Source organism: Lates calcarifer, linkage group LG16_LG22 (assembly GCF_001640805.2).
Source record: "Lates calcarifer isolate ASB-BC8 linkage group LG16_LG22, TLL_Latcal_v3, whole genome shotgun sequence".
Taxonomy (NCBI): Eukaryota; Metazoa; Chordata; class Actinopteri; family Centropomidae; genus Lates; species Lates calcarifer.
Genome location: NC_066848.1, coordinates 7151218 through 7175262, shown reverse-complemented (window position 1 = coordinate 7175262; position 24045 = coordinate 7151218). Strand labels below are relative to the sequence as shown.

The window sequence follows — 24045 nt, the reverse complement described above, 5'->3', positions numbered from 1 at the left end:
ATGTTTTCCTTTAACATGTTAACAACTACAGCTGCTTTCACTTTAATGCACACACAGTTTCAAGTGCAACCAGCCAGGTGGGTTTTAAACCAGCGAGGCAGCTGCTCATGGAGGATCCTCTGTGTCAGAGTAAAGAAGTGGGAGAAACAGTGTATGGGTGCAGCGCAGGATCTTTGAGACTCCTTCTCTCAGCTGCAGCCAGCAGCAAGCTGAATCCTCGGTCTTTATTTAGACCTGGACATTGAGGCCTGGAGACATGAACTCCTGACCCACCTTTTAATGAACATAGATCATATGTCAGATGCAGGTTGAAGCTTCATGAAGAGAAACACACCACCAGTTTTCTTCTGTATTATAAGGCACTGGTGCAGCTTGCAGATCTGCGTCCTCTATGGTTTCACAGATATGAAGCTGACCTTTATGAGGCTGCAGGGAGCAGCTTCACAACACAACTATGTTTATAACCTTCCTCTGTTGTAGATGTTGCACCTCACACCCCTCCTCTCCAAATACCTCTTCTCCCTGATCCTGAAATTACGATCTCTACCCATTAAGTTACCCCAACACTTTCCTTTTTTGGGCCACTCGCATGCATGACGTAATTTGGGAAGAGCTCTCATTTTCAATGTGTGTGTGTGTGTGTATGGTGTGCGTGAGTGCAGGGAAAGCGTCAGTGCGCACCAGCACCAACCCGCTTGGCAGCTGTATTCCTTCGCTGTGATTGGTTGGAGGGCGGTGATTCCTTCTGTCACGATTTGGGTCGCTCCCACCGGAGGACACCGACTGTCTGAGTCCAGCTTTTACTGAGGTGCTCAGCAGAGGAGACGGCACATGCACGCATGAGGGTTTCTTCTCAGGGGCTTGGACTGGCAACTCGGGATTTGTCCTCCTGTCGTTGTCGGTGAGGAGAGGAAGAGGAGAGCGGAGGAGAGGAGAGGAGAAGAGAGAGGTTGGATCTTCAGTGCTGGAGCGACCAGCCGCTTTTCGTTTTGTCGGGGCTGCGGTAAAAGTCGTTCACGATGCCGGTGTTTCACACCAAGACCATCGAGAGTATCCTGGAGCCGGTGGCCCAGCAGATCTCCCACCTGGTCATCATGCACGAGGAGGGGGAGGTGGACGGTAAAGCCATCCCGGATCTGACGGTGCCGGTGGCCGCGGTGCAGGCGGCAGTCAGCAACCTTGTGCGGGTGAGTCCCGAGTTTGAACCACTAAACCTCAACGGAAGTGCGTGCATCCTGACATTTATCATCCGAACTTTCGAACAGTTCTGGAGATGAACTCGTGCAGTGACTGCTCTGACACTATGTGGCTTTTATTTCACCAGTGTCACAAATTATTAGAAAGGCAGGTCATCAAACTGTCCTGCACTGCACACACAGCAGTTCATTTTTTTCCTCCTCCCTGTGTGGCCTCCAGATACATTTATGACAATCCCAGCTTGATCTTTGCTCGCCATTAAAATGATATAAAACTGCCACACACCCAGCTGACGCTCATGCGTGTTTCACGAGCTCCTGCAGTAGTGTTTTTTTTTTTTTTTTTTTTGAGCGTCTGTGCAGCACACACACAGACTCTCTCTCTCTCTCTCTCTCTCTCTCTCTCTCCTCTCTCTCTCTCACACACACACACACACACACACAACATGTCAAACTCTGCCCCCCCGATTGATCATCAGATGGCTGCTGAGCTCAATGAAGTTTGTGGGGCGGAAGAAACGAATACTGATTGAATTAACAGGATGCGTGTTTCTTTCTCTCTCTCTCTGTCTCTCTCTCTCACACACACACTGTGTGATCACAGGGAAATGTCACTTGGGTCTAAAAGGGAGAGGTGTACTGGAGGTTTCTGTCCCTTCAGTGAACTGAGTTGGATTATTGCAGAATTTGCACTTTTCATTGTAATAACTTCCACAGAGAATAGATACACTCTTAGGTCATTTATCAGACTCTGACTTCTTCCTTCATCTAGTTACTCCCATGCTCTCTCCTCCCTGTTCTCTCTTTTCCCAACATCTATGACTCCTCCACTTTCTTTGTCTTGAGTCTAAATGGTCATTTTGTATGGAGAGGGTCAAGCTTCAGTCAAACACTGATGTCTCCTCAGCATGCACCGACTGGAAAAATCAATGCAGGCCACATCATTAATGCTGATCTGTGGTTGTTGATATTGATGAAGAGGGCTTCACTCACTCAGGAGAAATGGGCAGCAGACATTAGGAAACACCCATTCGTTTACATTTGAATTACTGAACCCGATGAGGAGAAAAGAAGCTGGTTCCATGTTAATTTGTGCAAAAAATGGATTTGAAAGTATGTGTGTTGGGGATGGGGGTGGAGGGCACTCGCTGTAGTAGACTTGATCATGTTGAACTGTGGGTTTGTGACAGACTCGGGGAGGAGCAAATGCTCATGTTTGGTCAAGAATTTAACAGGTGCTGCTTTACTACTGCTCTTTTGCTTCATTAGTCACTTTGGCAGTTTTACTTTGTTCCTACTTCTCAATGATTTTTAATTGTATTTTACCCTTGTGCATTTTTGTGTATTGCAGCTGACACACACTGTCACACATTGCTGCTCTTCTGGCCATGTTCCCTCTGCCAAAAAAACAAGCCTAGAATTGTCACTTAGATGTGGTGTTGCATTCTACGTGTAACACAAGATCAATTAAAGCCATTTACCTTCAATTTATCGCATGTGTTGATATGAAATGTTACACTGCAAAACCTGGGATTACTAGCTGCGCTCTAAATCCCCCTCTAGTCATAGATATCCAAGGATAATTCACCCAAACACAGAAACTTCAACTCAAAGTGTGATCAGTCTTCTCAGATAGTTCTGGTGTGATTTACACAGGATTTTGAATGGATAGTCTACACTCTGTAAGAGGAAGAAAGGAAGTATGCTTATTGTGTGAATTGTTTCAAAGAAACCTCCAGTGAATAAGGCAGCCTTTTTGTTCTAATTGTTGTCTTGTCAATAGTTCTCACACGAGGCTGCTGCTTCCCTGTGCAGGGACACGCAAGATCGTTTTGATAAATATCTCATTAACTGATAATGAAAAGGCCTGTTCAGTGTGAGCTCAAACACCGTAGCGTGTCCCGATGAAAAATCCCCCTTTCAAGTGATACCATCCAGCTACACCGAGTCCTTGATATCCCATTGCTACGGGGCACACCTCTCCATCTCTCTCTTTCTCTGCTTGTCCTCAGCTGATCCATTCAGTTGATCCATCCAGACAGTGAGCAGAAGGAGGCTAATAGCAGCCTCAGGCACGTTGCTGGGTCTCAGATGATGGAGATGTGAGGCTGTTGGGAGAGATGAGGGCTGAAGACACAGTGACACTGGAAGGTGTCAGATACAGGAAGTGAAAGGAATGAAGAAATAAAAGTAGGATCCAATAAAAAGTTTAAATGCCCTACTTCCTCTTCAGCTCTTACCTAATGTATTTTCTTTTTACTGGTGTATTTTTGGGGATGTAAGATTGTACTTGTGCTCTCACACACTACTGGACAATCGGATAACACCCTGATAGAGGGGTGAGAGTTAGAAGTGGTTGACAAGAAGGTGTTGAAAGAGAGCACAAAAGGTGCTTGAGAACAGAGCTTGTAAAATCAGCAGTGGCGTGTTGCTGGGTAGACAGACTTAATTGGATGTAAAGGACACCTAACACTCATATACACACACTTCTGAGTGCATATGCTTTATTTTAGAAAGCTTATTCATTTCCACACTTGCGCAGTTTGAGCTAAGACATAACGCAGTATACAGCGACATGCCACCATCACCACAAGAGTCCCACTGCACACTGATACAATTACACTGTTAACCCTGTCCAGGGTGGGCTGACTGTGGGGGGTACTTAAAAATCTAGGTCACTTAGACACACACACACACAAGATGGTGTCAGTCTCAGAGGTTGGGCGTGGGTTGACGCTGATTCAACGAAAGATCTGAAAGATGCTTTTGGTGTATTCGGCTGAAAGTGTGAGGCTTGCTGAAGTTGTGTTGATGAAAGAGCCACCTCAGTGTTGTTTGAGAAGTATGCGCTCCTGAAGGAGTCAACACAGAGTCTGAGTATGTCTGGGGGAGGGGGGAAGAAGGAATAAATAGATTTACCGTTGAGTGAAGTAACTACACTCTGACAGAACAGAGCAGAGAGAGAGAGAGAGAGAGAGGGAGGGAGCAGAGGGATGTGAGGAGTGAGAGTCGCAACTAAAGCTGTTGAACAGTGAGATGCGGAATAAGGAAAGAAGAGGAGAGATGTGGAGAGGAAGAGAAATAGCCACTTACAGTTGGACGCCGGCACCCTGCAAGGGAGGGAAAGTGTCTCTGGTGTCTTCAGGCTAGACTCTGCCAAGCCTCACAGTCCACCCTCCCACTTCCACCACCCTTTACACACACATACATGCACACACACCAACTGTTCCCAGTCTGCTCTGCCATGTAGATATGAGCCAACTCTTCTTATTCATTGGCAGAACCAAAATGAGTCTTAGTTTCCGGCTGTTTGTTCACACATCTCCTCTGCTTCTCAATCTGCCTTAAATCTACTACTGGCTTTCATTAACGTATGTCTTTAAAGCTGCACCATACAATACATTTATATGATTAATGGGTCAAATATTGCACTATGCATGCTTTTAATGTGGTCTCTCGTAGCTCTGAACTCACAAAAAATATCCCCCAACTCTGCAGGTCCCCTCCACTCTTCAAAGCGTTTTAGTGCCTTCCAGCTCATTGTTTTGGTTTTACAGTCTATTTCCAGTGGGAAAACCTTTTATAAACTCTACCTGCTCAGAACCACACAGCAGACAGACACAGCTGGAGAATGGAGGGGTGAACATAGTACAGCATTTTGCTGCTAATGATCCTGATATTGTTCTTATAAGTTGGTGGAGCCTAAAACAGCAAAAAAGAGAGTGAATATTGGACTTACACTCCTCTGGTGGACGGAGGTATGACTCTTCTGCTAAATGTGCAAATTGGAAACTGTTTGCTTGCACAATAGCTACAACATACAGTGGTTTTAAAGGAGCCATTTTGTGTCAAATGTGTATGATTTGTGACTTTTACTGTCCTGTGTGGCTGCAAAAAAATGTACAGCTTTAAGATACCAAACTCCTTCCAAAATCCTTTGAGTATGTGCAAATTTGCTTGTTTTCCTCAATGTAACATTATAGATTCTAGTTCAGTCTTTCAGCTCCTGGCAAATGCAATTTTGAGACATTAGTCCATGGTACTTGTCATACATTATGTGCAGGGGTTGACTTTGGCTGTCATGCTTGAATCAGACAGGACTGTTAGATTCCATATAGTATGAAAGCCAAACCAATAAGTTCATAAAAAGAGAGCATGAAAGCTGTCCCCACATCAGAGCTGATGTCTGTGGATCTGAGATAAAACCAGGCTAATTGTGCTGTGTCAGCTTTGATTGACAGCTGTCTGTTTCCTGCTGGAGCAGTCACCCCTTCCAGTCTGTACAACCACACACACATCACACCGTCAGGGTGTCCAACAAACCACTCAAATGTGCATTAATTATGTATTGAACAATCAATGCCAAATGTTGCTGCTTACAGGAAACTCTTTGATCAGTCACCTGATGTGACTTGCTGAAGTTTTCCAGGGGTTTTTGTTGACCTGCGCTCTTCTTGTAGGGCTGCATTCTTCACATTTTAGAGCTGGGAATCTCCCTGCTTTTTTTAAGACAGAAATTCACTAAGACACACTAGACCATTCAGATGTTTTAATCATATCCCTTAAGACATTTTGGCTTAGTGTGTGAATATCCATTACAATGTTTAACATCAACAGAATTAAAACACTGAGAGCTATAGCATACAGATTTATACCTACATAGTGAATAAGCAGTAAAGTATACTTTTAGTTTAGAAAGGGTTGAATGATCATGTAATACATTTTTATCAGGGTGTGAAAGCTCATTCTCTCTGTATCTTTTCATGCTGTCTGTGTTTTTTTTGACTGCCAGTGAAGCATGTCTTGTTAAAGATTACAGTTTTACTGGTGTTAAAATAAGAGTTATTTTGTGTCGCATTAGTCACACATTTGCCCTAGTTACACTAGATGTTGTGTTTCTGTGGAAAATAAAATACAACCACTGATAATGACATTAATGATTGATTTAATAAAAGCAGAGCAGCAGAACATCAGCTGAAATCAGTTTTCTTGCTAGATTTTAGTTCTTGTGATGAAAGGAGGAGGAGTCTTCGTCAGCATAAAATCTATGTCTGTAATTGCAAAATGGTCTGTGAAGTCACATGTGACTGGTCGGATCTCTGTGTGTAGGTGAAACTGTGTTGTTTGAACGTTTTGTGTGATGGAGGCCTCCTCAGTCTCCAGAGCCACAAAGTCTATTAACCGACTTTCAACGACGCAGCAGCAAGAGACTGGTCATCATCTCGCTGTTATTGCATCTCAAGTGTTTGTGTGTGTGTGTGTGTGTGTGTGTGTGTGTGTGCGTGTGTGTGTGTGTGTGTGTGTGTGTGTGCGTGTGTGCGTGTGTGTGTGTGTGTGTGTGTATGCATGCTCGTGTGTGTTATAGGATGAGTTTCTTTCACTCTCTTTTCATTTTACTCTCACAGAATTTCATTGAAATGGTTGACTGTTTACATATTTGTGAAGTGAGAGTATTAACTGCATGCAACCACATATATGGAAAAATTTAATCAATGTCTTTAATGTATTACAGCCAATTCTAGGGCATGAAAATCAAAGTTTTTAGTTTGAATCACATTTAGAGGGAAAATATTGTGGGGCACATACAGATGTAAAAGCGAGCTACTCTAACAGCAAAATCAATACTCCCACTTACAACTGTCAAGTTCGATTCGTGCAGCAAAAAGAAAGCTCATGCATTTACCGTTACCAGGTCCCGAATGTTGGTGGAGAATTATTACACTCTTAGCAAATATTTCCTGCATTGTTTACACTGTAGTGATGACTATGTGATATCATCACTGCAGCCCTCTCGTTCATGGCCACACATGGTTCATTCCAGAGCAGAATAAACATCTTTCCCCCGACCTGCCCTCATGCAGAATAACAGACAGCCGAGTCAACCGCAGCCTGAGCTGCTTCCCCTCGAAGCTTGAAAGATATGACATGCACGCATGGTTGAAATAGGTGTGAATTGATGCACACTCGTTCACCTTTCAGACTATTAATAGAACTCAGTTGAATACTGTTTCCTGTCTTGCTGCAGCTAATGATAATAAAATAATGATCCACCTGTGTGTGTTTCAGGTGGGGAAGGAAACAGTTCAAACCACCGAAGATCAGGTGATGAAGAGAGACATGCCTCCAGCGTTCATCAAGTAAGTCTGTGTCTGAAGAGCTGCTCTTGTTCCTTTGTGTACCTTCCTCTGTCCCTCTCTCACCCACAGTCGGTCACAGAAATACCCAGTGACAAAATTATGGAAATGGTCCACTTTATCTCAGCAGACAGAGAACTTGTTAAAAAGAGGATTCCAGGCGATTTAATGTTAGGAAATGTGGCTGCGTTCCCAGCTGCAACAAAGAGCCACTTCTGAGGCCGAGGCCGTGTGACTGTCCGGCTCCAGCATCCAGACCGCTGAGAGGCTGTTTGTTGTTTTCCAGCTTGCATCCAGAGAGCTGACATGAACTCTGGGTGCTGGCTGAGAGCTGCTACTCAGCAGTCCAGGGACTTAGACATCAGGCTGTGTTTGCTTTCCTGGATGTGAGCTGCATTTGTGTACATGTCAGTGCTTTTATAGTGATATTATCTGTTTCCAGTTAGTTTTCTCCCCCATATCCTTTCCAGTCATTGCTCATTTTTCAAATTTTAATTTCAAGGAAAGGGTCACCTCAGTCAGATCCACACACTGCTTTCTCACTCGCACATACACGGGGCACTACACCATAAATCTCACTCACAGGGCTTAGGAGGGGGGCATGTGGGAATGTGAACCCACCTAAATATAGATGAACCAGCAGCCATTGATACCCTGACCAATGGGGGTCAGAAAGAGGAGGGACTTGGCTTTATTCAAGTCCTCTTAAAATCCATCACCTTCCTCAGGCTAAGCTAATCATTAAACTCCAAAAAGTGAAAGCTGAGAACCTTCACTATAAACTATAAATTGCATACACACATACACAGAAAACATCAGGGTTCTCTGTATTTTCATAAAGCTGTAAAAATCTGTGAGCCGAACCATCCCATCTTACCAGAAGAGCAGTGTTCTTCAATGCAGATGTTTTGGTCTTCTGTGTTGAATGTTAGATCTGATCTGGTCTGTGTGATTTACTGGGTGATAAATTCCTGTTTCTGCTAAATGTATATGCTGACTGCTCATCTTAAGGCAGGTGTGTTTTTTCAGGGTGGAGAACTCGTCCTCCAAGCTCGTCCAGGCCGCTCAGATGCTGAAGGCAGATCCATACTCTGTTCCCGCGCGAGATTACCTGATTGATGGATCCAGAGGGATACTGTCTGGGACGTCAGACTTGCTCCTTACCTTTGATGAGGCAGAGGTGTGTATGTGTGTGTGTGTGTGTGTGTGTGTGTGTGTGTGTGTGTGTGTGTGTGTGTATGCGCGCGTGTGCACCTCTTTACATCCATGTGTGTGTCCTGAGAATTACTCTTACTTCAGAGGTGTGGTATCTTTCAGGGAAATAAAGCTTTATATAGCTGCACAGAGGAAGAAGGAACTCAGCTTCGAGCTGTAATGGAGTCTCAAATGCAGGCAGATCTAATCACTGAGATCAAATGACTTCCCTCTGTCATAACTCAGGATGTGTGTATGTATGTGTGTGTGTGTGTGTGGCTGGCTCTGTGTATATATGCGTGTATGAGAGGATATGGTATGTGCCAGCTTGCATGGTGTGTGTGTGTGTTCTGAATGTTTGATGGTTGCTCCATAAGTGGAATCACATTGGGCACGTGATTATGCTCACCGTGTCTCTTCACTAGCCTCATTTTTGTAAGGGCAACTTCTCACAGTCACAAGACGTACATCACAAGACTGTACACACACACACACAAGGCACACACAAAGACGCCACACAAATAACAGGGTAACTTTTACGCTGTCTAAAAAAAGCTCATGCGTACATTGAATTTTGTTCTCTAATGAAGACGTTTGTCTCTAATCACCATTATCAGCCTTTGTTTTATTCCTGTACACATGATCTCATCTGGTTGTGATTATGTCTGTGTTGTGTCCTAGGTGCGTAAGATAATCAGAGTGTGTAAAGGTATCCTAGAGTATCTGACTGTAGCTGAGGTGGTGGAGACCATGGAGGACCTCATCACTTACACCAAGAACCTGGGACCAGGTTAGCAGGACCTTTTTTTTAAAAAAAAAAAAAAAAAAAAAAAAAAAAAAAAAAAGCTGTCACTAAGTGAGAACAACTCTACATGTAGTTTCCTGCAGTTACAACTAAAAGAGAGAATCAAGTCGTATTGGAAGAGCACCAATTCAAAAGATTATTCACAGATCTTTTGGGGCCTTTATGCCTTGAGAGGGAGCGTGCAACCAAGGACCTCAGATAGAATCAAATCTGGGAAGTTGAAAGGAAATATTACATAAGAAGCCAGCTATCAAAATCACTGACTATTACAGTAAATTTGCAGTGAAAACATACATTTAAAGGAGGCACAACAGCTCTGCAACAGGGTCACTGTGTTCAAGTTCACAGCTGAACGGTGAGTTAATTGATCAGAGTTGATCGACAGAAAAACAATTGATGAATTTTTGAAAACTGATTAATTGTTTATATAGTTTTTCAAGCAGAGATGTCAAACATTTCCATGGTCACTGCAAATGCATCACATTATTTATCACTGGTGGTGATGTTTTCTAAGAGCATGAACTGTGCAGTCAACCTTTGTTTTAAACTGCTCTCTGGGTTAAAGATCCATCTGTCACAGTGAAAAACTAAATTAAGTGCCAACTGCTCCTCTGACACTAAGATGCTGTGATTGAGGATCAGAGTCTTATCATTGGCAGGAGAGCAGGACCATAAACAGGCTATTTATCATCAGAGGTAAAAGGTCAATTGTGTTGTCAGTGTGCTGTGGCATAATGAGCGGGAGGAAATCCGATGCCAAGGTTTTCTCACACTTGACTGATGCTGTCATTGTACAAGATCAGTCGCTCATGAGGTAATGATGTTTGGATGTGTTGGAACTACTCATTTGGTGAAAACACTGAGGGACGCCCTCACCCTCTGATTGTTCAAGCATGGCTAATGTTGTGATGCTAGTGCCAAACCCAAGCTCATTACCATTTTCTACATGCTACCTGCTGTTTGGTTTGATTTTGATAACCTCTTAACTTTCACAGGACAATGAATTCTCCCTATTTATCTCTTCTTCCTCAGGGATGACCAAAATGTCAAAGATGATTGAGGAGAGGCAGCAGGAGCTAACGCACCAAGAACACAGACAGATGCTAGTCAGCTCCATGAACACTATCAAAGAGCTGCTGCCTGTTCTTATATCAGGTGTGTATGTGTGACTGTGTGTGTGTGTGGGCAAATGACAGGTCACTGAGCATCCAACAGTTGTTATAGCAACGCTGATAATTACAGTCATTAGTTGCTGGGGATGTCAGACTGACTGCACACACACACATCGCCCACTAGCTTCTCTACTAGCATCTCTCATACAGCATTTTTCACCAGCAAAGAGGAGATACACTTTTACAGCTTTTGCAAGCTGTAAATTCAAACATGAATGTTCAGTGTGAATGCAGTATCATGCCATGCTTTTTAGCATCTTTCAGCTCATCGTTTTGGTTTCATGGGCTACAGTTTTATTGTTTTGGTTCGTTCTCACAGCTCTCAGTTAGCAAAAAGGTAAAGTTAGCAACTAAAATGGCAAACACAGTGGAACATTTAGCAGCTAAATAGTCAGATATTTCCCTCAGGAGCTGGTGGACACCAAAAATAGAGCTAAAAGAGAGTGAATTGAGAGTGATTGGACCTAGATTCATCAAACAGCAAGAAACATGAGTCCAAATGAATACTAATGTTGCTGTGTATCTGCTGGATACATAAGTAAGCAACTGTGTGCTAACAAGTTTGCCCAATCAAAATTAAATGATGCATCTGCCGCCATCAAGTGGCCAAAAAAATCAGGTAATACATGACATGACATGAGAAGTTTCACATTATTCTGATGGTAGTTTTTGGTTTTCCTTTTGGGGTCTGTCCCCTTCATATTTCTGTCCCCAGCTATAAAGATTTTTGTCGCAACCAAGACCAGTCGAGGTGCCGGTGTTGAGGAGGCGGAGAGGAACAGAAGGTTTACTTTTGAAAAGATGAGTGCTGAAATCAACGAGATTATCCGAGTCTTACAGCTCACCACGTGGGATGAAGATGCGTGGGCCAATAAGGTATGACCTGTGCTGCGCATGTGAAGATCAGACTTTCTTCATTTTGTACCCTAAACCCCAACTTTAGAAAAAACTCCCCACCTTCCTTAAATTGCACAGTCACTTTTGATTTGGAGTGTCACACACATAGCCACACTCTATCCACATGTCCCTCTGTGCTGTAGAGCATCTCTGAAAAAAAAAATCACTCTTTACTTTGACTCTACTTTTCTTTTTGCTCGATAGTATAACTCCTGGTTTTTCTTTTTCTTTTCTTTCTTTACCTTTCTCCTCCATTCTTTTCCTCCCTGTAGAAGGTAAGCCTGTTTCTCTCCCCCCTCTGCAGTTTCCAGCATGCAAGTGTGTATGTGTGTGAGAGAGAGAAGGAAATACTGTATGTTCCCATGCTTACGTTGTGTATATATATATGTATGTATATATCTGTCATGACTGTAAGTATGTCATGTGTTTCAGTCCACTCACTGTTAGCTGATGTGATGATGTATAGTACACAGGCTTCATCACTGTATTATTATATGTGCATCTGTTTGTCTCTAGATGTCCATTTGAGTCAAATGGCATGAAACAGATGGTAGTTATTTAAGTTTTCAAGCTCTGTAACTTTTATTTTTTATATTATTTAACAATAACTGCTTCAGAATCTTCAATCATTATATTTTCTTTCTTGTGCTGCTCATGTTTACTGTGTGATACAGCTGCCAAAATGCAATAAGATGCTGTTTTGGGTAGAATATAGTTCCCTGGAAAATAATTCTAAGATATTTTTGGGCACATAAGTGAGAGATTGCGCAATGGGATCTTTTACTGGTAAAGATCTGTTTCACTTGTCTAACCTGTAACCCTGCATGTTTTTCTGCACACAGCTTCCTCAGACAATGATCTATCTGTTTGTGTGTGTGTGGTTGCTGTGGAAAAACTGCATACTCTGCGTATGAGCTGTGATAAGCATTTACTGTCAGTGTGCGGGGGAAACGGCTGGCACACGATGACTGTCCTCCGCTCGGGTCATGAATTATAGAAATAAACTGGTTGCTGTCCAGACACATCCATAATAGATGGGCTGTATTGAACGGTTCTACTTAAGTGGTTCATTTTCCTCTGAGCTGGGAAATGGTTTTTGTTTTTTTCTTCCCCCGGTATAAAGCAATGAATGTTTTTGAGGCATTTTAGATGTGAAATTGTTGTACCTCCTTAAATATCTAATTATTCTATCATCAGTAATCATGATTTTTAATGGCATATCATCAATTAGTTGGGCTGCGTAGAATTTCTGAAAACTGCTACAGGTCTCATTTACAATACAATATAAAGGCTTGTGTTATTACTAATGACTTTAATCATGGCAAATAAATCATGTATAACATAATAAATATTAATTAAAGTAACTTTTGGTTCGCTAGGTTGACAGCCCTCAATTAAATCAATACATCTGGCTGCAAGACAACAATATACTTTAGAAATTGTCACCAAGTTTGCAGCTTCAAATGTTTGTAAATCATCAATGAATTAATAAGGATTAAAATATATAAATATATATATGAATTTGTGGGTCCTTTACTTCAAAGGAAAAGACAGGTAATATTTAATATTTTTGTTACTGTCAACAAAAATATCATTACCTCTGTACCCAAGGGCAGATATATCTTATATATGGAAGCTGAATACAGCACTGTTATTTATGTTGAATCAGTCCCATCTACAGCCTATTATTTGTGACCCATTTTTAAAAATTCACATCCTCAACAAGACTAAATGGGCTCAGGGCTGAGTGCCACAAGCAGGACAGGGCAGTTGGAAAGCATCAGAAAACACAATAACACATTGTTAGTTTTGGTTTTTCTCTTAGGGTGAGAAAAATGTAAAATAACCAATCTCCGCCTTTAATTCAGGCCCACAACCTATCAACACAGTTTATTTTTGCATATTATTGTTAAAAATGAAAATGAAGTTACTAGTTCAGTACTATTAGTTTTTATTGACTGGTACCATCTTATTAGATTCCCTCTGCTGTTTGGGTAAAGCTTTATACAGTGCTGTGTTTTCTCTTTACCCCAGGATATGGAGGCTTTGAAGAGATCTCTGGCTTTGATTGAGTCAAAGATGGCACAAGCTAAAAGCTGGCTCAGAGACCCTCATGCTCAGCCAGGTAACAGTGTTTTTCTTTTTTTCATGCCTTCAGCTGCAACACCCAATCAGCCCCTTGGATGTTATTATACAATCTAATCCTATGGTATATTGTCATCCCCAGGAGACCCTGGTGAGGTTGCCCTGCGTGTGATACTGGATGAAGCTGGTAAAGTGGGAGAGCTGTGTGCTGGGAAGGAGAGGAAAGATATACTGGCGACTGCCAAGGCTCTGGGACAAATGACTGATCAAATTGCAGATCTACGAGCCAGGTAGAGAGAGTTAAACTGTTTTTACTTCTGTGTGTTCATGTGATGTACTTTGTCATCATGTGTCAACTGTGTGCGTTTTTCCTCTATGACAGAGGCCAGGGCCCGACCCCGGGGTGCGTGCAGCGCGCAGGCCAGTGCTCACAGGGCTTAGACTTGTTATTTGGCAAAGTGGATGGAGCTGCCCGCAGACTGGAGGCACTAATCAATGCCAAGCAGGCCATTGCCAGGAGGCTGGATGCTGCACAGGTCAGATAAAACAACAACAACACAGTAATCCATGTAAACCCTTTCCCCAGTGAATCATAGCTCCTCTCTGCATATCTTCAGTTCAATTCCAAGCAATTTAGTGGCCTTTTCATATGCTCAAAGCTTTCGTGTGGTGTTTTTATACAAATTTACGTTGCTTATTTAATCAGAAAAGAACTAAGTTGTATATGTGCATTCTTCAGGCCTGGCTGGCCGATCCTAACGGTGGTCCTGAGGGGGAGGAGAACATCAGAGCACTGCTAGCGGAGGCCAAACGCATCGCCGATCTGTGCGAAGATCCCAAAGAGAGGGATGACATCCTGCGCTCCATCAGTGAGATCGCAGGACTCACCGCCAGACTCGTGGAGCTACGCAAACAGTACGCTTTCCTTCTACTGAAACACGCCTGAGATAATGATGTTTTGTGATTACTTAGTAATTCTTAGACCCTCTTTTTCTAGGCTTAAACTGCAACCTCACGCCACCAATAGATGGCATATTTTACCTGCCTGGAAAATATGTTGTTGCCTGTCAACCTTGGGCATCAGCCCTACCATAAGGTTTCTAACTGTTTGAATATGGTGTGGAATCAGGTGGGGCTGTGGTATGTGGTTATGTGGCGGGTCAGTTTGAGAATCAGCACTTACTTGACATTAAAGGAAAATACCACTCAATTCAAAGGTCATGCCACTGAATTTCATTTTCAAAATCAATTTCAGTTTCAGTTTTAGAACAGTACATTTCCCAAATGCCACTGCAGTTCAGTGAATCACTGCAAGATGAGTCACCATTAGAGATATATTTTCTGTATAGCACTTCCACTGCACGTATTGACCATAGAAGGAAAGCAGAGAAAAACATGACAAAGTAAACCAAATGACTCAGTCCATTGTCCAGATCTAGACAAAAACTGTGGATCTGAACTTTAAAAGGAAAGAAACTGTAACTCTGCAACTACACTGGAAAACTTTGGGTGATTATCAAGACTTTCTAATCTGGAACATACTTTTATAATATGTAACTCTGTAGACACATCGTCCCTGAATTATCTAATAAAAACTGACTGTACTGTTATCTTTCAAAATAATGCACTTCATAATTTTATTCCTCTGGCCTCAGATCTGTCAGTATTAATGAAACTCCTTTGAAATGTACTTGAACTGTGCTAGAAGGGCCCTGAATTATTGTCCTTGACCATAATTTGTACTTATGTCTGTGGAAACTGCACATGCTCCCAGGACAAACCAGTAATACAAGCATTAATCACTATTTAATGGTTACACAAGACAAAAATTAATGTTGACAAAAGTGGCATCAGTCTTGGATGTTGGTATTTCCCTTTCAGGATGGTGTCTAACAGGGGTATGGTGAAACTCTGTAAATTTGTCAGGCTAGAAATCTTTATTTAACAGCTAATTTCTAGACCTTGGCTTTTACATTTTTTCCCTCTAATCTCTCTGTCACTGTCTCAGGGGTAAAGGTGACAGCCCAGAGGCCCGTGCCTTGGCAAAGCAGATCGGGGCAGCGCTGCTGACCCTGCAGTCCAAAACCAACCGGGCCGTGGCCAACATGAGACCAGCCAAGCCTGCTGTCACACTGGAGGGCAAGATGGAGCAGGCCCTGCGCTGGGAGGTGAACAAGGTGACGCCCTAGGATGAATAGTGGTCAGTACCTGACCTATGTTAGTGATGATGAGGTGTGAAGACTCTTGCATAGATACGTGATCTTGAAGATGTGCTGGTTTGTTTGACCACAAGATCTGTCAGTCAGGAAACATTTCTGAATGTCGTACAGAAATGACTGCGCTGGTGAATGATGCCATTTCCTTAAATGTCCACAGTGATGTATCTCAGGCATTAATCACCCACTGACTAACCTGAGTTGCTTAGTCATTCAGGGAGTGTTGCATTGTTTTGAATGCTTTGTTTTATGCCTGTTGCTATATCCCTGTTTTGTCATATGTCTATTTCCTATTTTCTCCCATGCTTCCCTATGGGAGCAGAGTGTGAGAGGCTACAGTGGAACACAGGTACCTGCCCGCTACATGCTTTCTTAGAAGATATAACAAAACACTGTAGATATTAATCACACAGTGACGTCCTGGAAACTTCATGAGGTCAGCATTTGCCACAAAATACAGCAACCCCTCACAACTAAACCTGATACAAAGAAAGATATGAAAATGAATCGCAGTCATTTGTCACCTTTTGCAAATGCTCCATATCCAAATAAAGACCTGTAATTGCTATACCTGGGTTTTTATTGACCATCAAAGAAGATAATGGGTATCCAGATGTGATCCAGATGACATCTGCCGTGTGTCTCTCTCCAGGTCAGGCAGCAATCAGAGGAATGGTCGGAGAAGGGAAGAGGTTGGCAGGAGGCTTGTTAGGTCCATACAGGCAGGATATGATTGGACGCTGTGACCGAACAGAGGCTCTAATGACATCTTTGGCAGACATGGCTGGCAGGGGAGAGGCTGAGGCTCCTCATGCACGAGCCACAGCCGCACAGCTACAGGACAGCCTCAAGGTAGCTCAGCAGTCTCACAAACACACATATTGATTCATCAGTGAATCAAGGCTGAGGTTTAAACTCCATTGTCATTAGAAATGCTATAGAGCTAAATGTTGTTCAAAGCCACAGAGGTTATTTGAAATTATAGTGAAGATCATCAAATACCAGATATGTCAGGCTAACATTTTATGGAAATGTGAATAACAAATTATGCACAACACATCTAGAATATTTTCAACTCAATCAGATCAAATGGTGAATCCATAAAATACATGGAGTCTATGGAGGTTTGTGTATACAGTACACATGCATGTTGGTTATGAAAGTGTTGGTGCAGAGCTCCACCTAGTGGACTCATATGACACACTCTTCTTCTACCAGGACCTGAGGCAGCACATGCAGGAGGTGATGACCCAGGAAGTATCTGATGTTTTCAGTGACACCACCACCCCTATCAAACTGCTGGCTGTGGCTGCAACTGCGCCCCCTGATGCCCCCAACAGGCAGGAGGTGAGTGACAGACAAAAATCTGTGCTGGTAAAGTAAGCAAGTAAGCAAGTAATCCTCACAGCTGATTTTATACTATCCAGGTGTTGTGTGTGTAAAGAATGGGAACCCAGTCATACTTTGTGTTTTTAGTCTGACAATACTAACATTATTGTTTGCCGTAGGTTTTTGAAGAGCGTGCAGGAAACTTTGAGACCCACGCAGGTCGGCTGGGGGCAACCGCAGAGAAGGCTGCTGCCGTGGGAACAGCCAATAAGAGCACAGTGGAGGGGATACATGCTGCTGTGAAACATGCCAGGGAGCTCACACCACAGGTGCTCCTGTTTGTTTTAATGTCACTGATTTGCATGATTACATATGTTGATGAAAGGTGAAGCTGTTAGAGTCTGTCCTGCACTGTGTGTGTGTGATATGTTTGTTAATGTCCAGGTGACCTCTGCTGCTCGGATCTTGCTGAAGAATCCTGGAAACAAAGCAGCATACGAGCACTTTGACACCATGAAGAACCAGTGGATCGACAATGTGGAGAAACTCACTGGTGAGGATTGTGTCAACATTTCTTACATCTACTTAAATTGTTGACAGTTTCACATTTTGAAGTAGTTCCAATGTTACAGAAACCTGGAACAGATAGAGTTCCCAAACTACATTAACATAGGTAGAATTTAAAGAGGTTAATCTGTGTGTGTGTATGTGTGTCTCAGGTCTGGTGGACTGAGGCCATCGACACCAAATCTCTGTTAGATGCCTCTGAGGAGGCGATAAAGAAAGACATCGATAAGTGCCGAGTTGCCATGGCAAATGTTCAGCCCCAAATGCTTGTTGCCGGGGCAACAAGCATAGCAAGACGAGCTAATCGGGTCCTCTTGGTGGCTAAGAGGGAAGTGGAGAACTCTGAAGATCCGCGGTTCAGAGACACAGTGAAACATGCGTCAGACATCCTCTCACACACCATCTCGCCCATGGTGATGGATGCCAAGGCGGTAGCTGGGAATATACAAGATAAAGGTACAGGAATACACTATGTAAACACATGTTTTAGAGACTATATTTTAGACAAAGAGAGACACAGCTTTATTCATTTAAATGTTCATACACGTTTCCCTGCAGCTCTGCAAAAGGCCTACTTGGACTCGTGTCTGAGGATCTTGGCTGCAGTCGGAAAAGTCAGAGAAGCTTTCCAACCTCAGGAGCCTGACTTCCCACCTCCACCTCCTGACCTGGACCAGCTCCATGTAAGCAGACATACGTGCTCTCTATTATCCACATTAACAGCAACAATAGGATTAAATTTAATTATATAAGATAAGGCAAGATAAAACAACCGGTTATATAAAAACACAGTGGTAGAAAGATGTCTTAAGATGTCGTTAAAAGTGTCAACAAACTAATCCCCTCCATACACATAAGTCTTGAACATGTCAGACAGATAAGTTGGAGCAAAGCCATTCAGTGAGTTAAAAATGAATAAAAGAATCTTAAAGTTAATTCTGTGACAGTAATAATGTGAGCTCTCTGTCTGGTCTTTATTAGATCATGTGACACACCAGATGGGAGCACGTTACGATAGTCCAGACTGCTAGAGATAAAAGTGCTAGTAATAACTTTTCTGTGTCTGGGAAATCAAGCCAAGGGGGGTTACATGAACACCAAAATTGTACCACATGTTTCATCACAAGGCCCAGTGTGTAGTGTTTTATCTGATTATAGTATCTTTCAAATATTCTGGGCTATAGGGGCTTTAAATATCTTTATTACCTATTCCTCATATCCCTCTTTGCTCTTGAACAACATAATATATGTGTAAGTAACATATGTGTGTATTTTCCAGGTCAGTGATGAACAGGCACCACCCAAGCCCCCGTTGCCAGAAGGCGAGGTGCCCCCGCCTCGGCCCCCTCCTCCAGAGGAAAAGGATGAGGAGTTCCCAGAGCAGAAGGCCGGAGAGGTGCTCAGCGAGCCCATGATGGTGGCAGCCAGGCAGCTGCACGACGAGGCACGCAAGTGGTCGAGCAAGGTCAGTTCACACAGACACACTGAGAGATATACAGTTTGCATATTCACCCCCATCAAATGTGTATAGTTTCAGAATCAGAAGCATACATAGAGTATTGGGTAAAATAAGCTAGCTGGTCATATATCATGCTAGCAGACATGACTGAAATGATTCCTCCGATAAGGAAGTGCCCCCTCGCACTCTGGGAATATCCTGAAATAATGTTGATCCTGAAATGTGGAGATCAGTGGCTCAATTCCAATTTCAGACGGAAACTGGAAACTGTCATCTGTTCGTAGTGTCTGCATGTAAGGTTGCATATACGTGCACACTTACATGCACAGAGTAAATATCAGAAAAAGAGCCATCTTTGGAGAGACAGTCTCCCATCTACAGCATCTACGATGAAAGCAGAGAACTATTGGTGTTTGTGTTCCTTCTGTATGTGTGTGTCCAAGTGTTTTTTGTGTGGAGAAACTGTGTGTATACCCACTGATCTATCCAGGAATAATGCCCAGTCACTCTCTTTGTGAAGCTCACAACTGTTTTCCCCTCTATAGCTCTCCTGAAAGTTTTTCCACGCTTGTTTAATGATCTATGCATCAGAGGTGTCTTTGGAAACCAGGCACAAAATGTCTCTTATAACTCCACAGTCACACTATGTTCACAAACACACTTCTAGGCTCTTAAATACACTATGAGGATGCCAGCCACTGGTTTTAGTTACAGTTAGACCCTGTTTGCTTAATCAACTGTCAGCCACAGCTTCAGAGTAAGGCACATCACCCACCTGCCACCTGCCCAAACCAGCTCCTCTCTGCTCTTTTTTTTCCCACCAAAACCATCTTTGCCTGTGTGTGCGGTTTCGCCTCCCTCTTCCCCGCTCCTTCTCTGTGCTTGCATTTGCTCCTCCTCCCTCCTGTGATTCTCTTGTCCTCTGTTCTTCCATCCGGTGCCTCTCATACTGTACTAAATGCCTCCTTTTCCCGTGCTTCCTTCCCACCTGCCACCCCTTGCTCTCTCCTTCCCCCGTCCTCTCCACATTCCTCCTTTTTTTCCTCCTCCTCCTCCTCCTCTTCCTCCCACCCTCTTTGCCTCCCTCCCTTTCCTCCCCATCCTGATCGACCCTACTCCTCCAACCACCACCACCAACACCTCCAACAACTCCCCCTTGCCCTGCCCAGCCTGAGGATGAGGAGGCAGTAGAGGAGAGGGAGGTAGATGATGAAGATGAATTTACTGATGGTGAGGATGACTATGAGCCAGAGCTGCTGATGATGCCCTCCAACCAGCCTGTCAATCAACCCATTCTGGCAGCTGCCCAGTCTCTCCACCAGGAGGCGCGCAAGTGGTCCAGCAAGGTCTGCGCACATACATGCACATGAGCGCACACACACAACCAGATGTGGGTCAGACAGTATTTGTAGTTGGAGGATCAAGTACTGTTTGACCCCCATGCAGACACACACACACACACATACCCAAGCATGCAAACACACAAGACAAATCCTGCAGGACAAAGAAACACCCTCTGGAGGAACTAGTTGTCATCACTGTGATGAGCTCTGCATCTGACACTACCATGGAAACCTCCAACCAGCTGTGGCTGCTCTTTTTACAGTTGTTGCATCACACTCAGACATGGTTGACACGCGGTTATGCTGACACCATGCTAAGGTTGCACTAAAGGTCGGGGGATTGTTGGAATGGCAAGTTTGTTTGTTGCACCACGTGGATAAACTGGTACTGGCTTCACAAGTCCCTCCCCAATGTTCACAATTAGGTAAAGTGCTTTAAAGAAGTCTCCCTGTCTCCCTGTTATCGCTGTTGGCAGTCACTCATTGCCTGGCCAACCTGTGAAGCCAAGGATGACAGTTTCCCAAAGACTTCTGGGTGACGTAGCTTTGGCGTTAGACTGCCTGCTTGCCTAGTATGACTGCCTGCTTCTGCTTCTTAGCCTCAGGGTGTGTAATGATCACTTCCAACACTGTGAACCTCACCTCATGTGGGTACTAACCTCAGGTCGACAGTGATGTGAAGGAGATGGTGAGAACCTCAACACTGTTTCTGTCTAAAATATTGATCAGAATTACCTTCCTCCATGAGGGTTGAAGAATATGTGCTAACGTGCACTGACACTGCATGTAGCTTTCTGCTAAACACGCTTCTAAGTTAAGTGCCTGTTTTACTTTTGTAACTCATTCACAGAAAGCAGCATTCTTTGGTGTTTGCTAACGCTGTTTTCAGTAGATTATTATCAGAGAAGAGTGGAAACATTACCTGTGCAATATGTTTCCATGGCATCTCTTATCCAAAGCCATGCACTCTCTCCAGTATCCTGCTCACAGCTCTTCCTCCTCTATTCCCTCCCGCCTCTTCACAGGGTAATGACATCATCGCAGCAGCCAAGCGTATGGCTCTACTGATGGCAGAAATGTCTCGGCTGGTGCGCGGTGGAAGCGGGAACAAACGAGCCCTGATTCAGTGCGCTAAGGACATCGCCAAAGCCTCAGACGAGGTGACGAGACTGGCCAAAGAGGTGGCCAAGCAGTGCACCGACAGACGCATCAGAACTAATCTGCTACAGGTGTGAAACATGCAGATATGAGCACATGCACAGAAAAGTCCTCTTACAGAAAAATACCTAACACATTTTTCTATTTCCAAAGGTGTGTGAGCGCATCCCTACCATCAGCACTCAGCTGAAGATCCTCTCTACTGTGAAAGCCACCATGCTGGGACGAACAAACATCAGTGAAGAGGAGTCAGAGCAGGTAAACTCACAAGCAAAACTGCACATCACATATAGGGATGCACTTATCCAACAAGTACCTCACCACTAATAACTTGTTGTCATTTATTAACTGTGTCACTTCCCTGTCATTTCCCTGACCAGGCCACAGAGATGTTGGTCCATAACGCCCAGAATCTGATGCAGTCAGTGAAGGAGACTGTCAGAGAGGCAGAGGCAGCTTCCATCAAGATCCGCACAGATGCAGGGTTCACCCTTCGCTGGGTACGCAAGACTCCCTGGTACCAATGAACAAACTGGGTCACTGAAACTAGCAAAACTCTGCACTGATAGCACACACCTCATGTGAAAGTAGCGTCGTGCATACTCGTAATGGGTGAACATGCACTTCTTCAAAGAGGAAACTGCAGGTGATTTGGATCCATTCTCCACTGTAGTTTGGGTGTTATGTATCAGGACCATTAGATTTGGTACCGAGCAAGTTTCATTTATTGGTGTGAATTCAGCTTTTGCTCTCTGGTTCCCTTTACCTGTAACTTTTTAATATATATTTTTGGTATGTTGTGTTACAAGAGTTTATCCAGATCCCAGGTATATATTTTTTGCATGAAAATTTTTTCTATTTTCTAAAGGCAAATTATGACAGTAAGATATTATCTCCTAGAGAACATTTACTTTTCATTATTTTTTTTTCTCAGTGAGAGTTTCTTATTGTCTATTGTATATACAGTAATTATTTGTTTTATGAACAACACTCAGCTATGAGCTTTATTCACTGAGTTTGACACTAAAGTGTGGAGTCTTGTGTGGGCTGATGACGAACGCTCCTCTCTTCATGTTTACTTTTAGTGATAACACTGTTCTTATCTGGATCTATTAATTCAAAGGTGACACATCCTCACAGCTGTGATCCATTGATGATTATACTTGAAGAACTAAAAGGTCTTCTGGATTTAAGGTGTTATGACTCTTTAGGCAAACAATACAGTTTCAAAAGCAATTGTATAACTGACAAAATGTATGATTGTCAATAAAGTTTTTTTTTGACTGCAGGAAGGTTGAGATAGACGAGAGGTTTTCACTTGCGTGACAGCAACGTAAAAATCAAGGTTAGTTCAAATGTTTGTATGTGTGTTTTAATTTCTTTCATTTTCACAGTGAACAATGCCAAAGGATTTGTTTTATTACTGTAAGCTTCAGAAAGTTCTCTTAACATTTAAATCCAGGTTATTAAAAACAACAGACAGACCTTTTTCTTTGGAAACCCTGGAGTACTTTCTGAGGTCTGTTACTTTTTTTAGAAAAAAATGTTTTCTTCTCCTTTGCATTTTTTAACTAATTTTATTGTTTTGTTTCTGTGCTATCTCTGTAACAGTTGAACTGTTTGGATTTTTGTTTTTCAAAATTAGTCATAGACATTCATCCAACATCCTGTTTTGAGACTTTTCTCCCTGTGTGAGCTCAGTAGTCCCTCTCTGAATGCTCTGAAGCATCATTTTAATGGAGATTTATGAGACGACCCTGGTGGTTTGAGAACAAAAACAACCTTTTAATGTATTATCAGGCATTGACACCAGTCCAGTGGTCTAGTTTGTTTTAAAGGAGTGTTCTTGTCTGGAGTAATTACACAGCAGTTTAAGGTAAAGGTCGGTGAATGCATATTTTCATTCCCTCAACAGTATTTCATCAATTTTTATTACCTTTTTTTTATTTTTACAATGGCTGGGAAAATTTAACTGTTAAATGGAGAATTTGTACATGTGTGCCTGTGTGTATGTGTGAAGCCTCCTCACTTAGACACTACTAGTGAGCCGTCCCCATGATGGTCGGGGATGGAGCTCTGGATAGCAGCACAGAATGTAAACAGCATTTTTTGTTTTTATTTGGGCCTACTGAGCATGTAGCAGTCACTGACCCCTCACTGAGAGCGACAGGGTGTGGTTCTGTGTGTGCTTGATGTGTTCATTCACACCCTGAATGTATTCTGATAGCTTCTAGCCCTGCCAACACATCTGCTGTGCCTTGGAAGAATAAAAGACTATAATTATGACTGGAGTCGGCCTCTTAAGTCACTGGTAGCATTACCGTGAAACGAGTGAGAGAGAGTTGTGGGGGTTCATGACTTAAAATAGATCAATACACAAAGAGTCTACTGCTATGCTACCGGCTTTAAGAGCTAAATGCTAACATTAGCATGGTAACGCTCTCACAGTGGCAATTTAACATGTCACTTTTAAGCACGTATGATGTTAAA

At 43.0% G+C, this 24045-nt stretch overlaps 1 protein-coding gene across 2 annotated transcripts; it reads left to right on the top strand.

Moving 5' to 3' along the window:
* The first annotated feature begins 757 nt into the window (after nucleotides 1–757).
* LOC108891115 (vinculin) lies at nucleotides 758–23841 on the top strand. 2 transcript variants are annotated; one of them, XM_051076806.1, is made up of 23 exons: nucleotides 759–1187; nucleotides 7263–7333; nucleotides 8360–8510; nucleotides 9206–9314; nucleotides 10362–10484; nucleotides 11217–11377; nucleotides 13433–13523; nucleotides 13626–13773; nucleotides 13866–14019; nucleotides 14223–14398; nucleotides 15492–15659; nucleotides 15755–15780; nucleotides 16352–16551; nucleotides 16918–17046; nucleotides 17208–17357; nucleotides 17473–17592; nucleotides 17763–18051; nucleotides 18154–18278; nucleotides 18875–19060; nucleotides 20224–20400; nucleotides 21423–21626; nucleotides 21709–21813; nucleotides 21936–23841. In XM_051076806.1, the coding sequence occupies exons 1-23, from the start codon at nucleotides 1020–1022 to the stop codon at nucleotides 22080–22082; spliced, it is 3378 nt and encodes a 1125-aa protein (XP_050932763.1). In that variant the 5' UTR covers nucleotides 759–1019; the 3' UTR covers nucleotides 22083–23841. The 2 variants fall into 2 exon arrangements, with proteins under 2 accessions (XP_018543764.1, XP_050932763.1); XM_018688248.2 differs by lacking the exons at nucleotides 15755–15780; nucleotides 20224–20400 and having other exon boundaries at nucleotides 758–1187; nucleotides 15492–15651; nucleotides 16324–16551; nucleotides 17748–18051.
* The last annotated feature ends 204 nt before the right edge of the window (nucleotides 23842–24045 follow it).

What these genes read in the sequence shown, in the direction of transcription:
- LOC108891115 (XM_051076806.1), top strand. Translation starts at nt 1,020, where the DNA reads ATGCCGGTGTTTCACACCAAGACCATCGAGAGTATCCTGGAGCCGGTG. An exon ending in TTACCTTTGATGAGGCAGAG is followed by an intron (nt 8,511 to 9,205) that starts GTGTGTATGTGT and finishes GTTGTGTCCTAG; the next exon opens with GTGCGTAAGATAATCAGAGT. An exon ending in CTGACCTGGACCAGCTCCAT is followed by an intron (nt 18,279 to 18,874) that starts GTAAGCAGACAT and finishes TGTATTTTCCAG; the next exon opens with GTCAGTGATGAACAGGCACC.